At 44.0% G+C, this 15,529-nt stretch overlaps 1 protein-coding gene across 3 annotated transcripts in view; it reads right to left on the reverse strand.

Moving 5' to 3' along the window:
* The window catches only part of IFT52 (intraflagellar transport 52), a 56,405-nt gene that overhangs the window by 18,636 nt on the left and 22,240 nt on the right, over positions 1 to 15,529 (reverse strand). For 2 of the 3 annotated variants that reach the window (XM_030826345.1, XM_030826346.1), the window contains 3 exons: positions 10,648 to 10,734; positions 8,746 to 8,814; positions 5,852 to 6,006 (listed from right to left, as the gene is read on the reverse strand). In XM_030826345.1, the coding sequence (XP_030682205.1) occupies positions 5,852 to 6,006; positions 8,746 to 8,814; positions 10,648 to 10,734 (311 nt within the window). Of the gene's footprint in view, positions 1 to 5,851; positions 6,007 to 8,745; positions 8,815 to 10,647; positions 10,735 to 11,316; positions 11,428 to 15,529 lie in introns of those variants that run through there. The other variant, XM_030826347.1, reaches the window with a different exon arrangement.

The following is a 15,529-nucleotide window of genomic DNA, read 5'->3' on the forward strand; positions in this document are numbered from 1 at the left end:
TCTTAAAAGCACCCTCACCTCCTACAGTAACACATTTTCAGATAATTTCTTCCAAGATTCAGAGTTAAAATTGCCTGGCTTCAAATTCAGGTCCCAATGAAAACTAGTTGTGTGATTTTGAGCAAATCACTTAATTTCTCTGTGCCTCAGCGTCCTCAGATGTAAAATGGAGATAACAACCTCACTTTGGTTGTTACATGATAATGCAAAGTACATAAGAAACATACTGTGGTACTTGCTACATGATAAATGAATGTTATTAACTAAAATAAATGTTAGTTGTTATTAATATTGAAGGAAGGGGAGATGAGAGGGGAGCTAAGGATAATTGTTAGGGCTTGATTAGTAGCTGTTTAACTTAGAGCAAATTGTCCCACGCCTCAGCTCCTTAGAAGTTAACTATGGAGCTATTCTCTACTTTTCAGAATTGTTGTAAACAGTAAATGTGGTAGTATTTGCAGGCTCCTGGCAGAAAGTGGGGGTTCAATGTCTGTAAAACTTAAGTTGGGGCCAGGCTCGGTGGCTCATGCCTATAATCCCAGCACTTTGGGAGGCCGAGGCAGGCGAATCACGAGCTCAGGAGATCTAGACCATCCTGGCTAACAGAGTGAAACCCCGTTTCTACTAAAAATACAAAACATTAGCTGGGTGTGGTGGCGGGCGCCTGTAGTCCCAGCTACTCGGGAGCCTGCGGCAGAAGAATAGCATGAACCCGGGAGGCGGAGCTTGCAGTGAGCCAAGATCGCGCCACTGCACTACAGCCTGGGTGACAGAGCAAGACTCCATCTCAAAAAAAAAACAAAACAAAAAACAAAAACGTACAACAGAGCTTTTGGATATGATGTATAAGGTTTTACAAAATAAGCTAATTCAAACCACAATTATAGCAGTTACTGTTTATACTAAAACATGCAACTAAATAATTCCTGGGCATTTACAAAAGATATTGCCCCTTCCTCTTTATACCACTTGCTTGACAAAATCACAATGGTTAAATCCATGTCTGGGCCTACTCTGCCTGCAGCTACACAGCTAAACAAGTTTGGAGGAAAACATACCACTCTACTGGTTTGTAGAACTTTAGATCCAAAACCTCTAACCTCCAGTGGGATTGGCAAATCCTTCTACAGAAACCTTGTCTACTCCCTCTCCCACTCCCCTAGAGGCCTAATATATCCCTTCTCTCCTAAATCTCCACTATCTCTTTGGCAATTTTTTTTTTTTTTTTGAGATGGAGTCTTGCTCTGTCTGTCGCCCAGGCTGGAATGCAGTGGCACGATCTCGGCTCACTGCAACCTCCACTTCCCAGGTTCAAGAGATTCTTCTGCCTCAGCCTCCCGAGTAGCTGGGACTACAGGCACATACCACCAAGCTCGGCTGATTTTTGTGTTTTTGGTAGAGACGGGGTTTCACCATATTGGCCAGGCTGGTTTCAAACTCCTGACCTCGTGATCCACTCGCTTCGGCCTCCCAAAGTGCTGGGATAACAGGCGTGAGCCATCATGTCCGGCTTCTTTGGCAATTTTTAACTGATGATCTTGTTTCCTATTTCATCAAAAGGACTGAAGCCCTGAGAACTTCCACAATCTTCAATCAACAACTTTTCTCATCCACCAGAGTCTGCACCCATGTTTCCCATCTGTTACCAACTGAATGATCCATGCTCCTGTCTAAAAACTAAGACTGGGCCGGGCGTGGTGGCTCATGCCTGTAATCTCAGCACTTTGGGAGGCTGAGGCGGGTGGATCACTTGAAGTCAGGAGTTTGAGACCAGCCTGACCAACATGGTGAAACCCCATCTCTACTAAAAATACAACAATTAGCCAGGTGTGGTGGTGCACTCCTGTAGTCCCAGCTACTACGGAGGCTGAGGTAGGAGGATCACTTGAACCTGAGAGGCAGAGGTTGCAGTGAGCCGAGATCATGCCACTGCACGCCAGCCTGGGTAAAGAGTGAGACTGTATCTCAAAAAAAAAAAAAAAAAAAAAAAATTCTCTCTCTCTCTCTCTATATATATATGACATAATAAAAATAAAAGCGAAGGCCAGGCTGGGAATGGTGACTCACATCTATAATCCAACACTTTGGGAGACCAACATGGGAGGACTGCTTGAGCCCAGGAGTTCCAGACCAGCCTGGGCAACAGTGAAACCTGTCTTTAAAAAAAAGAAAAAGAGCTAAGACCACTTACCAAACGCCCTTTCCCATTGTCTCTTGCTTACTCTCGTGTTTCACGCCAGCCATTTTCCTCCCTCTCTCCTACATTATCCATTTTTCTCTCTACTGGAACATTCCCACCAGTATAAAAATATCCTGTGACTTCTTCCATCCAAAAAACACCTTCTTGACCTTACTTCCTCCAGCTAGTTACTGACCCTGGCCCTTGCCCCTGCTCTGTTCCTCTCTGTAGCAAATACCTTAAAAGAGCTATCTATATTTGCTATGTCCAATTCTCTCTTAAACCAATTTCAAATAAGCTTTCACCCTCACCATGTCATAAAAAAGACCCTGTCTAGATCACCAGTGACCTCCATGTTGCTAAATCCAATGATAAATTCTCAGCCCTCATTTTTTATGACCCATCAGAAGTATCTAACACAGCTGATTACCCTTTCCATCTTGACAGACTTTCTTTGCTTGGCTCGCAGAATACCATGCACTTGATTTTCTTCATCTCACACTGGCTGCTGCTTTTCCTTCTCTTCTTTTGGCTTTTCTATTTCTTCCTTTCCCTTTTTTTTTTTTTCCTGAGATGGAGTCTTGCTCTGTTGCCCAGGCTGGAGTCCAGTGGTGTGTTCTTGGCTCACTGCAACCTCTGCCTCCCGGGTTCAAGTGACTCTCCTGCCTTATCCTCCCGAGTAGCTGGGACTGCAGGCGTGTGCCACCATGCCTAGCTATTTTTTTTCTATTTTTAGTAGAGATGGGGTTTCACCATGTTGGCCAGGCTGGTCTCAAACTCCTGGCCTCAAGTGATCCACCCATCTCGGCCTCCCAAAGTGCTGGGATTATAGGCGTGAGTCACCATGCCCAGCTGGCTTTTCTGTTTCTTCCTAAATTCTAAACTCTGGGGTGCCCCAGGGCTCAATAGATGGTCCTTTTTTCTTCTCTATCAACACTTATAACACTTTGTGAGCTCATCCAGTCACATGGCTTTACGTACTATCTACCATATTTCATCAAATCTAAGAATCCACCAAAGGTAAGATGCATCATAATTTATGGCCCATTGAAAGAAAAAAATGCTAATTAAACTAATACATCATGTATTGTTAAGATTTATCCTGAAAAACAGAAAAAAAGGAAAAGAAAGAAAAAAAGGCAAAAAATAAGAAAAAAGATTCATCCTGATTTTATAGATTTGAAAATAGGACCAGGTGCTGTGGCTCATGCCTTTAATCCCAGCACTTTGGGAGGCCGAGGTAGGTGGATCACCTGAGGTTAGGAGTTCTAGACCAGCCTGGCCAACATGGTGAAACCCCGTCTCTACTAAAAATACAAAAATAGCTGGGCATGGTGGTGCTACTCCGGAGGCTCAGGCAGGAGAACTGCTTGAGCCTGGGAGGCGGAGGTTGCAGTGAGCAGAGATTGCGCCACTGCACTCCAGTCTGGGCAACAACAGTGAAATTCTGTCTCCAAAAAAAAAAAAAAAGGAAAAGATGTGTGCTTTAGATGAAATACAGATGTGCCCCCAAACTCCCAAACTAAATGTGTAGCTCAGATATCTCTTCTGATCACCAGGTTAACATATAAAACTGCTACTAAACATCATCTGGATACCTAATTGACATCTCAGCTCCATATACCTCAAACTGAACTTCTGCTCTTCCTGCAAAATCTACTCACAGTCTTTCTCAAGTCAGTTATTGCAACTTTTTTTTTTTTTTTTGAGACAAGATCTCTCTCTGTTGACCAGGCTGGAGTGGGTCATCGCAGCCTTAACCTTTGGGGCTCAAGCAATCCTCCCACCTCAGCCTTCCAAGTAACTCATGCCTGAGTTACTGTGACAGCTCCCTTCAGGCCCTGCCTCCACTCTTGCTCCTTGACGTTCAGGATATAAGGAAGTCATTATGCCATACCTGTGCTCAGAACTCTCAGTGGCTCCTCTTTTCACCCAGAGTGAAAGCCAAGGAAGTCCTTACAGAGGCAAACAAGTAGGCCAGGCCTGATCTCCCACCATTCTCACCCCTACTCACTCTGCAGTGGCCACGATGGCCTTGTTGCTCTTCCTTGAATATATCAGGCATTCCTCCGTCTTGCAGTCTTAGGACTGGCTGTTTCCTCTGCCCAGAATATTCTTCCCTCAGATAGCCACAAGGCTAAATTCTTTACCTCCTTCAAGTTTTTCCTCAAATATCACCTTTTCAATGAAGCCATCCTGATCACCTTTTTTTTTTTTTTTTTTTTTTTGAGATGTTGTCTTCCCCTGTCGCCCAGGCTGGAGTGCAATGGTGTGATCTCGACTCACCGCAATCTCTGCCTCCCGGGTTCAAACGATTCTCCTGCCTCAGCCTTTGAGTAGCTGGGATTACAGGCGCCCGCCACCGTGCCCATCTAATTTTTGTATTTTTAGTAGAGACGGGGTTTTGCCACGTTCGCCAGGCTGGTCTCGAACTCCTGACCTCGTGATCTTCCCACCTTGGCCTCCCAAAGGGCTAGGATTACAGGCGTGAGCCACCATGCCTGGCCTGATCACCCTATTAAAAATGCAATGTGCCTGGCACTCCTCTTCCCCAGTACTCTGCTTGACGTATGTAATCATCTTCTAACATATTCTTTAATTTACATCACACATATAGAAATGTCTTGATGCCTGTTTTGCTAGAAAATAAACTTCAAAAGGGCAAAGATTTTCATTATTGAGGTCCCTGAAGCATCCCAAGATCCTGGAACAGTAGTTGTGTCACAAATACTTGCTGAGTGGATGTATAAGCAAGGCACAGGGAGAATGGCAGCATGCTAATTTCACAAACATCCCCCAAATGCCCAGGATGTGCTGGGCTCTGGGTCTTAGGCAATGAGGATTCCAGGTTGATAAGACATGGCTCTTGCTCTCCGGATACAGGGGGGTGAGAAAGGAAGACAAGCTAAACAATTTTCTCCCTGAGCGAAATTCAGGTTAGAAACAGTGAAGATGAGCCCTGGCCCCTTTCTGAACCCCTCTGCTTCTGTGTCATTTCCTCTTCCTTTGCCTTCAGGATGCTGCCTGCCATTCTGTACTTTTAACTGCTTTTCCCCAGCTTCTGTCTTTGGCCCTCTTCTTCTCCTACCTCTCAAGCACTGACAGCTGTGAGGTCCTGTCTCAAGGCCAATTCCCATTCTTGTGCTGTCCCTGATGTCCTCATCCCATCCCACAGCTTCCCTAACGGCTTTACAGATCTTTTAATCTTTAAACTTGTAGTTCCACCTGCACATCCGCACTAGACTGAGAATACCCAGAACACAGCCCATTTATCTTTCCTTTTCCTGCATTCTAAGTGCCAGTTAATAGCATTACCAGTTGCCCAGATACCCAGAGAGAAATGGGGTGACCACCATCTCCATTTACTGAGGGTTTTCCTGGGACTTGGGACTCTCTGTGCTAAAACCAGAAGTCGGGCAAAGTGAAACAAGCTGGTCACCTTAAATGCCTGGTCCAGAATCTGGAACACGCAGGGGCTAATAACCTCTGGCAGTTCCTCTACATCAACCCCTCATGCCCAGCCCAGTTTCTTTGTTGACCTCATCATAGATCTGAGAACATGTTCTGCGTGCCACATTTACTGTGACCCTAATTCCTGTTCCCAGGTTCATGTTTCCAAACCAAACACTCAGAATGGAGTGCAGTGTGGCTCAGAGGCCCACAGGTACTGACTCGATGACGCTGTGGAAGGAGGTGGTATCCAGCTGGAAGATGGACAGGTCGAAGAGGGTGGTAAAGTCCCTCGGGATCTCATCGCTCTCCTGGAGACACTCTCGATTCCGCTTTGATAGGGTGGCTGTGTAGGGCAGCATCATGTAGTCAGAAATCTGAAAGCCACAAGAGGGTTCCTTTCAGCACAGCAAGAGCAAGCATTTATTCTGTCAAGTCTCCACTGTCTCAGGTCTAAATCTGCAACATTTATACTCTCTTGCCAAGAAATTTTACTGTTCATGATCACTGACCACTAAACCTTAAATAAGCCAATTTATGTGGAAAGAGGAACAAAACTCACTTGGCTAAACCCCAGCACTGGCTAAATCCAAATCTCCAATTACACCAGTACTCACATGGCTGAAAACAGCTGGAGAAACACACAATCCTATCAACTGGTCTTTTAATTTCATGATCTCTGATCTTGAGCGCTCAGCAATCAACTACATCTCCATAGTCTACTCACTTTCCCATTCTTCTAGGCAGTACTTCCCTTTTGTCAGTTCAGCCATCAAAATGATTTTCCCACCTGGGTGCAGTGGCTCACACCTACAACACTTTGGGAGGCTGAGGTGAGTGGATCGCTTGAGCCCAGGAGTTGGAGATCAGCCTGGGCAATATGGCAAAACCCTGTCACTACAAAAATACAAAAAAATTTAGCTGAGCATGGTGGTGTGTGCCTGTAGTCTCAGGTACTTAGGAGGCTGAGGTGGGAGGATCACCTGAGCTCAGGAGGTCAACACTACAGTGAGCTGTGATCAAACCACTGCACACCAGCCTGGATTACAGAGTAAGACTCTATCTCAAAAAAAAAAATTGGTTTTCCCTTTCACCATTTTAGCAATGACCTTATTTTCTATTTTAGTAAGAAAATAGAGGAAATCATGAAAGAAAGTCCACAAGCCCCCACCATAACATGTACCCACCCCCTAGCATCCAGGCCCTAACTGCTTCTTTCCTCCTGATACATGCCAGAGCACCTGTGACACCAGTATAGACAGTTCCTCCACTGGTACACTAGATCCCAGTCTTTCTCCCCTAACCAAGGACATCCCTCCAGCATTGCTGAGAGCCCTCAGTCATGACACATGCTGTGGACTAGTAACAGTAAAAGACCAGGAAAACATAAATACCTGCCAACAGGACAGTGGTTAAATATATATATATATATTTATATTTACATATAAAAAATATATATATTTATATTTACATATAAAAATATATACATTTATATGTACATACATGGGTTCATGCCATTCTCCTGCCTCACCCTCCCGAGTAGCTGGGACTACAGGCGCCTGCCACCATGCCCGGGTAATTTTTTTTTTGTATTTTTAGTAGAAACGGGGTTTCACTGTGTTAGCCAGGATGGTCTCGATCTCCTGACCTCGTGATCCGCCCGCCTCGGCCTCCCAAAGTGCTGGGATTACAGGCGTGAGCCACTGCACCCGGCCGAGAGTAGTTAAATATATTACACTTAAATAATGAAGCAAAATATCCATATGCTTAATGTTTCCATATAAGGAAATATTTTAGACATGCAGTTCTCCTGTTTCCTAACCCAAATCAGTCTCTGAGAAGCCATGTCCCTAGGTGAGGGAGGAAGCAGTCAGTGGACAGCCATCTTCGACTGTCTTCTCACCTACCTCCTATGACCAATGGCGAGGAAATCATTTTCCTGACATTTCAGAGTTTAAGAAATAGAGAAACAATTGTAGAGTAAGTGCAGTTTGAATTAGGAAACCTGGATTTGGATCCTGGCTCTGCACTTGCCTGCCATTTGAACACACTGCAATCTTGAAGGATTTCAGTTTCCTCATCTATAAAATAAGAATAAGACCATCTGCCTCCCAGGGCGGTTATGAGGATTAAATAAGATGACTTATGTGGAAGTATATGGCATACAATGCCTGACACATTACCATCTATTAACTTAGCCTGCACAATCATCCTGTGAGGCAGAGAACACAGGTATTAGTGTTCCCTGTTCACAGATAAGAAAACTAGATGGCTGGGCCCAGTGGCTCATGCCTGTAATCCCAGCACTTTGGGAAGCTGGGGCAGGTGGATCACTTGAGGTCAGGAGTTTGAGACCAGCCTGGCCAAAATGGAAACCCCGCCTCTACTAAAAATACAAAAATTAGCCAGGCATGTTGGTTCACGTCTGTAATCCCAGCTACTCAGGAGGCTGAGGCAGGAGGATCACTTGGACCCAGGAGACAGAGGTTGCAGTGAGCTGAGATTGTGCCACTACACTCCAGCCTTGGGCAACAGAGCCAGACTCCATCTCAAAAAATAAATAAATAAATAAAACAAAATATTTTTTTTTCCATAAAGAAAACTAGGATGAAAAATGGTCAGAAAGAACCTATATAAGGTCCAAGAGCCAGTGGTGATTTCACTGTGCTGGTTTCACCACTTTCCCTTGTCTGATGAATATTATCATAATGCCTTTAGAATTGTTAAATCTAAAGGCAACAAAATTATAGTTTACAACATAAATTCTGATAGTCTTTGTTTCTTTGTAAGAAAATTTCAGATTTCTGAAAAAAGTATTTTTCTGCAGATGCTCATTTTGAAAGTTTGGGCCAGAGTGCCCATAATTTAAATTCTAATTTATATACATACTGTATGTATGTATGCTCCCCTTCCAATTAATTCTATGATTAATTACATATTTTGTTTACTGACTTATTTTTTACAATATGGCCTTCATCTCCCCCAAATCATCCCTTCTTTCCATTTGTCTTACAGATGAGGTAAAACAGACATGTATTTCTTTTGAGCTGTCAGAAGTGGTACTGAGAAGCTGGACTCATTTTTCATTTAAAAGTTTCTAATAATTCGGTGTCTACCTCTGGGTCCTCAGCATCAATCTGGTTTAGGTGGATGTCTCCTGTCGTGAGCCACTGGAAAACAACATCCTACATTTAAAAAAAAAAGTATATAATTAGGACAGTTGGTTATTTGAAAAAGCTGAAGGTCAAGACTAGAGAATTAAATCAAGAAGAACGATAAAGGAAAAAAGATTAAACCAGTGATTCAGAAAAGGGTAGCCAGCCTTGTCTTGATGAAATCATATGAGAACTCAAAGGTTTTCTTCATCCTAATGCACCTTTTTTTTTTTTTTTTTTTTTTTTGAGACAGAGTCTTGCTCCGTCGCCCTGGTTGGAGTGTGGTGGCGCGAACTCGGCTCACTGCAACCGCCACCTCCTGGGTTCAAGCGATTCTCTTGTCTCAGCCTCCTGAGTAGCTGGGATTACAGGTGCCTGCCACTAGGCCCGGTTGATTTTTGTATTTTTAGTAGATGGGGTTTCACCATGTTGGTCAGGCTGGCCTCAAACTCCTGATCGCAGGTGATCCGCCTGTCTCAGCCTCCCAAAGTGGTAGGATTACAGGCATGAGCTGCTGTGACCAGCATAATGCAACTTTTATCAGAAATTTATAATGTATCTTTAAGCACTCTAACCTCTAACCACAAGCTAAAATTTATTAACCTTAGCTCACAATCCTGAATTAATCCCTATTTACTGTGATGAAAGTCTGAAATTAAAACTTTTGAAAAGAAGAATACCTAGGCCGGGCGTGGTGGCTCACGCCTGTAATCCCAGCACTTTGGGAGGCCGAGGCGGGTGGATCACCTGAAGTCAGGAGTTCGAGACCAGCCTGGCCAACATAGTGAAACCTCATCTTTACTAAAAATACAAAAATAGCCTGGTGTGGTGGCGAGTGCCTATAATCCCAGCTACTCAGGAGGCTGAGGCAGGAGAATCGCTTGAACCCGCAAGGCGGAGGTTGCAGTGAGCCGAGATGGTGCCACTGCACTCCAGCCTGGGCGACAGAGAGAGACTCCATGTCAAAAAAAAAAAAAAGTAGAATATCTAGATCTCCCATAATGTGTCTAGAGACATTGAAACTTCATGTAAATTCCACAGAAATAAAATCTTAATCAATCTCCCAATATAACAATTACAAGGCATTTCTTTCTCTCACTGGAATCACCAATGGACAGCTCTGGCACATGCTGTACAGACATGTGCTTCCCCACTCTGCCATCTTCCATAAGACATGTTCCCTTGGCATTTTTTTGACAAAACTGCAATGCCTTTACTTTATATGCCACATCAGTCAGTGAGTAGTCCTCTACAGAGCCCTTCCTAATTCCCATTCCCACCAGCCCCTCCTCTCCACTCACACCTTGACTCCCGTAATTCAGGTCCCCATTCCTCCTTGCCTGGGGACACCACCGCCTTCCTAATTGGCTCTAGGCTGCCTCCTCCTTTACACTTTCCACACAACTGACAGAAGAATCTTTCCAAAACATTCTAGAAGTTCTTTCATAAACAACAACAACGACAAAAAGAAGAAACACAGATCTGGCTATGCTCAAGGCTGCTGAAAACCCAAGGGCTCCCTGTGGCTTTCAGCATTAAGTTCAAGCTCCTTGGCCTTACACGTGATACTGCTATTGAGCCTGTTCCTCTCTGCTTCTCCAGGCTCAGCTCCCATCCCACCTGACACGCTCAGAAACAGCCTTCTGGGTTTACTAATTTGTCTCTCTCTCTCTCAATGTATTACAAACTTTTCCAAAGCAGGAACTGGGACTATGCCTAACTCAACTTTGTATTCTCAGTGCCTGGCATATAATGGGTTCTAAGTAGCTGGTTTTAAATGAGCAAATAAACTTACCAGTATTTTTTTAAATGACATGAAAATAATACACATTGTACATTAATGTGATGAAAGAAAAAGCTTACCATGATTTTGCTGTTTTCTTCCTTGTCCAAATATTGATCACTGAACATGTGACATGAACCAAGCACTGCCAGCTTCCCACCTTGGTTCTATTGATGACAAAGCAGGGTCAGATACTCAAATTCGAAAATGCATCTCATGTATCCTAGTCCCCAGACACTTATCAGAATCATGCTAGCAACTGTCTTATATACTGAAGAGTGCCAATTCACACCCAGATTTTAAAGTTTAGAAATACCAACTATAGGCCAGGTGCAGTGGCTCAGCCTGTAATCCCAGCACTTTGGGAGGCTGAGGCGGGCAGATCACCTGAGGTCAAGAGTTCAAAACCAGCCTGGCCAACATGGTGAAACCCCATCTCTACCAAAAATAAAAAAAAATCAGCCAGGTGTGGTGGCATGCACCTGTAGTCCCAGATACCCGGGAGGCTGAGGCAGGAAAATCACTTGAACTTGGGAGGCGGAGGTTGCAGTGAGCTGAGATCGCGCCATTGCACTCCAGCCTGGGCAACAGAGCGAGACTCCATCTCAAAAAAAAAAAGAAAGACCAACTATAATAACTATAACACTTTAACCTGTCTCTCATTTTAGATACTTCTGTATTTTTCTATTTGGCTTTAACGAAAACTAACATAAATTAATTCTACATTAGCTGGGTGTGGTGAGGCATACCTGTAGTCCTAGCTACTTGGGAAGCTGGGGCAGGAGAATCACTTGAGCCCAGGAGCTCGAGGTTACAATGAGCTATGACTGCACCACTGCAATCCAGCCTGGGAAACCCTGTCTCTAAAAATTAAAAAAAAAAAAAAAAAATTAAATTGGTTCTACAGCATTTTCCCATTGTTATTTATCTTATAAATGAAGATCATAATTTTAAAGGGAAAAAAGATAAACTCAAAGACAGTCTGTACAATTAAAGATACCTATAGGTACCAAAAAAAAAAGTATTTAAGTAAGATCCAAATAGAAAGCTAACGCAGGCTGAGCGCAGTGGCTCACGCCTGTAATCCCAGCACTTTGGGAGGCTGAGGTGGGCAGATCACCCTGAGATCAGTAGTTCAAGACCAGCCTAGCTAACATGGAAGGCAAAACCCTGTCTCTACTAGAAATACAAAAATTAGTTGGGGTTGGTGGCACGCCCCTGTACTCCCACAGCTACTTGGGAGGCTGTGGCAGGAGTATTGCTTGAACCTGGGAGGTGAGGTTGCAGCAAGCTGAGATCGCACCACAGCACTCCAGCCTGGGCAACAGAGTAAGACTCAGTCTCAAAGAAAGCTAAGGCAAGGCTGGGCGCAGTGGCTCACACCTGTAATCCCAGCATTTTAAGAGGCCGAGGCGGGTGGATCACTTGAGGCCAGGAGTTCGAGACCATCCTGGCCAAGATGGCGAAACTCCATCTCTACTAAAAATACAAAAATTAGTCAGGCATGGTGGCGCATGCCTGTAATCCCAATTACTCAGGAAGCTGAGGTATGAGAATCACTTGAATCTGGGAAGTGGAGGTTGCAGTGAACCAAGATCGCACCACTGCACCCCAGCCTGGGCAACAGAGTGAGACTCCGTCTCAAAAAAAAAACCAAAAAAACAAACAAAAAAAACCAGAAAACTAAGGCACAAGCATGAAAGAGTCATAAAATAACGACTGGTTAATAAGAAAAATTTTCAATACTTGTAACTTTAAACAGATAAAAACAAAGTACTTTTTCCTATCAGATAAATAAATATGAAAATACGATATAAATGGCGCTAGTCAAATTTTAGTGAAATAAGTTCTTTCACACATTGTTGCTGAAACTATTAACATATGCAACAAAAGCGGTCTGAAACATAAAAAATTCTATGCCCAGTTGTGTAGTTATAGTCACAAAAAATTAGAAATAAATCCAAATGTTCACAAAAAAGTAATTCAGAATGATGGAACCTTCTTTAGCAGTTAAATTTCATATTATAAAGGGTTTTCAGTAACATGGGAAAATGCTTCCAACACATCATTGGGTTAAAAAAAAGTATACTATAATTTTTTTTCCCATTTTTAGAGACAGGGTCTCACTCTGTCTCCCAGGCTGGAATACAGTGGCACAATCATGGCTCACTGTAGCCTTGAACTCCTGGGTTCAAGTGATCCTCCTGCCTCAGCCTCCCAAGTAGCCAGGACTACAGGAGCATAACACCACACTCAGCTAACTTTTTTGTAGAGACAGGTCTTGCTACGTTGCCAAGGCTGGTATCAAACTCCTGGCCTCAAGTGATCCTACCTCCTGAACCTCCCAAAGTGCTAAGATTACAGGCATGAGCCACCATGCCTGACCTATACTATAAATTATATTGCTATCCTACTTTAAAGCTTACGAGGCAAATAAATAAAAATAAGGCAAAGCAAAAGTGGGAGAAAGTGAATAATATGTCAACCTGGGCTGTCTTAGAGTCTTGGAGTAGTGTGATGGGGGAATTTTTTTCTTCTGCTTTATCTCTGTATTGTTCATTTTTTCTACAATTATTGTAACATTTCTACAACATTACTTTTTTTTTTTTTGGAGACAGTGTCTTGCTCCACTGCCCAGGCTGGAGTGCAGTGGCATGATCTTGGCTCACTGCAACCTCCGCTTCCAGGGTTCAAGTGATTCTCTTGCCTCAGTCTCTGGAGTAGCTGGGATTACAGGCACTCACCATCATGCTGGGCTAATATTTTTGTATTCTTAGTAGAGACAGGGTTTCACTACGTTGGCCAGGCTAGTCTCGAACTCCTGACCTCAAGTGATTCGCCCGCCTTGACCTCCCAAAGTGCTGGGATTACAGTTGTGAGCCACCACGCCCAGCCCAACAATAAGCACATATTACTTTTGTAATGAGAAAACCAGTTCAATAGTAAAAATACAAAATGAAATCGGTTTTTTTAGCTACATCACATACAGGGAACAGGCATAGTTATAATTTCCCTAGGAAAAGAATTATACTAAGCCAGAGATGTCAAGAGATATAAATACACACATTCCATAAATTTTTTAAAAATTGGTAAAAAAAAAACTGACTTGTACCACGTTAAAAGCAAATGCTGCATAAACCGCCACCATGCCTGGCTAATTTTTCAGTATTTTTTTTTTCTTTGAGATGGAGTCTCACTCTGTCTCCAGGCTGGAGTGCGGTGGCACGATCTCGGCTCACTGCAACCTCCTGGGTTCAAGCGATTCTCGTGCCTCAGCTTCCTGAGTAGCTGGGATTACAGGCACATGCCACCACACCACACCCAGCTAATTTTTGTAGTTTTAGTAGAGAGGGGGTTTCACCATGTTGGCCAGGATGGTCTCAATCTCCTGACCTCGTGATCAACCCGCCTTCGCCTCCCAAAGTGCTGGGATTACAGGCGTGAGCCACTGCGCCTGGTCAATTTTTGTATTTTTAGTAGAGACGGGGTTTCATCAGGTTGGCCAGGCTGGTCTTGGACTCCTGACCTCAAGTGATCCACCCACCTCGGCCTCCCAAAGTGCTGGGATTACAGGCATGAGCCACAACGCCCAGCCCAAGAGCTTTTAAATAAGAAGGGAAAGGTAATTCCTAGGTACCACAAAGAAAAATAGGATTGTTAAGAGCTAGAGACACCTAGGTCCCTAGAAAAAAAATTAGGAGATCAGCTGGTGAATTCTTAGGGGGCAGATGAAGGTAAATTCAGCAAAATGTGAATTAAAAGGCAGTGGGGGCTGGGCACAGTGGCTCATGCCTGTAATCCCAGCACTTTGGGAGGCCGAGGTTGGGGGGGATAGCCTGAGCTCAGAAGTTCAAGACCAGCCTAGGCAACATGGTAAATCCTCATCTCTACTAAAAATATAAAAATTAGCAGGGTGTGGTGGTGCAGGCCTGTAATCCCAGCTACTTGGGAGGCTGAGGCGGGATGCTGAGGAGGGAGGCGGAGACTGCAGTGAGCCAAGATTGCACCGCTGCACTCCAGCCTGGGCAACAGAGCTCATGTCTGTAATCCCAGCACTTTGGGAAGCCAAGGTGGGTGAATCACTTGAGGTCAGGAGTTCGAGATCAGCCTGGCCAACAAAGTGAAACTCCATCTCTCCCAAAAATACAAAAATTAGCCGTGCTTGGTGGCAAGCGACTGTAATCCCAACTACTCGGGAGGCTGAGGCAGGAGAATTGCTTGAACCCGGTAGGCGGAGGTTGCAGTGAGCCAAGATCATGCCACTGCACTCCAGCCTGCACAACAGAGTGAGACTCCATCTCAAAAAAAAAAAAAAAAAGAAAAAGAATGGCAGTGGGATGTTGGGTCACTGCCTGGGACTAGCTGTGCCCACATTTCTATGGGGTCTCTAGGATAATAACTGGAAAAATAGTTTTCTGATATATTTTCCTAGGATAAACTAACAGCAACATAATTCTGTGCTATTTTGTGTAATATGTTAACTCCATCTGTTCCTGAATGTATTCTCTTTACACTGAGGGTGACAGTCCATAGTCACAGATAGGATTAAAAGTTATTTTCATCAATATGCTGCCATGAGATAAAAAAAAAAAAGTTATTTTAAAAGTTATAATACAGCACTTCGGGAGGCCGAGGCGGGTGAATCACGAGGTCAGGAGATTGAGATCATCCTGGCTAACATGGTGAAACCCTGTCTCTACTAAAAATACAAAAAATTAGCCGGGCGTGGTGGCGGGCGCCTGTAGTCCCAGCTACTCGGGAGGCTGAGGCAGGAGAATGGCGTGAGCCCAGGAGGCGGAGCTTGCAGTGAGCCAAGATTGCACCACTGCATTCCAGCCTGGGCAACAGAGCGAGACTCCGTCTCAAAAAAAAAAAAAAGTTATAATACAGGTAGCCTCATGCTACAGTGGAAAAGCTTCAGGTTTAGAATAATAAGAGCTAGGTTTAGGCCTTAACCTCATC

The sequence above is a fragment of the Nomascus leucogenys genome, chromosome 13 (genome assembly GCF_006542625.1).
Source record: "Nomascus leucogenys isolate Asia chromosome 13, Asia_NLE_v1, whole genome shotgun sequence".
NCBI lineage: Eukaryota > Metazoa > Chordata > Mammalia > Primates > Hylobatidae > Nomascus > Nomascus leucogenys.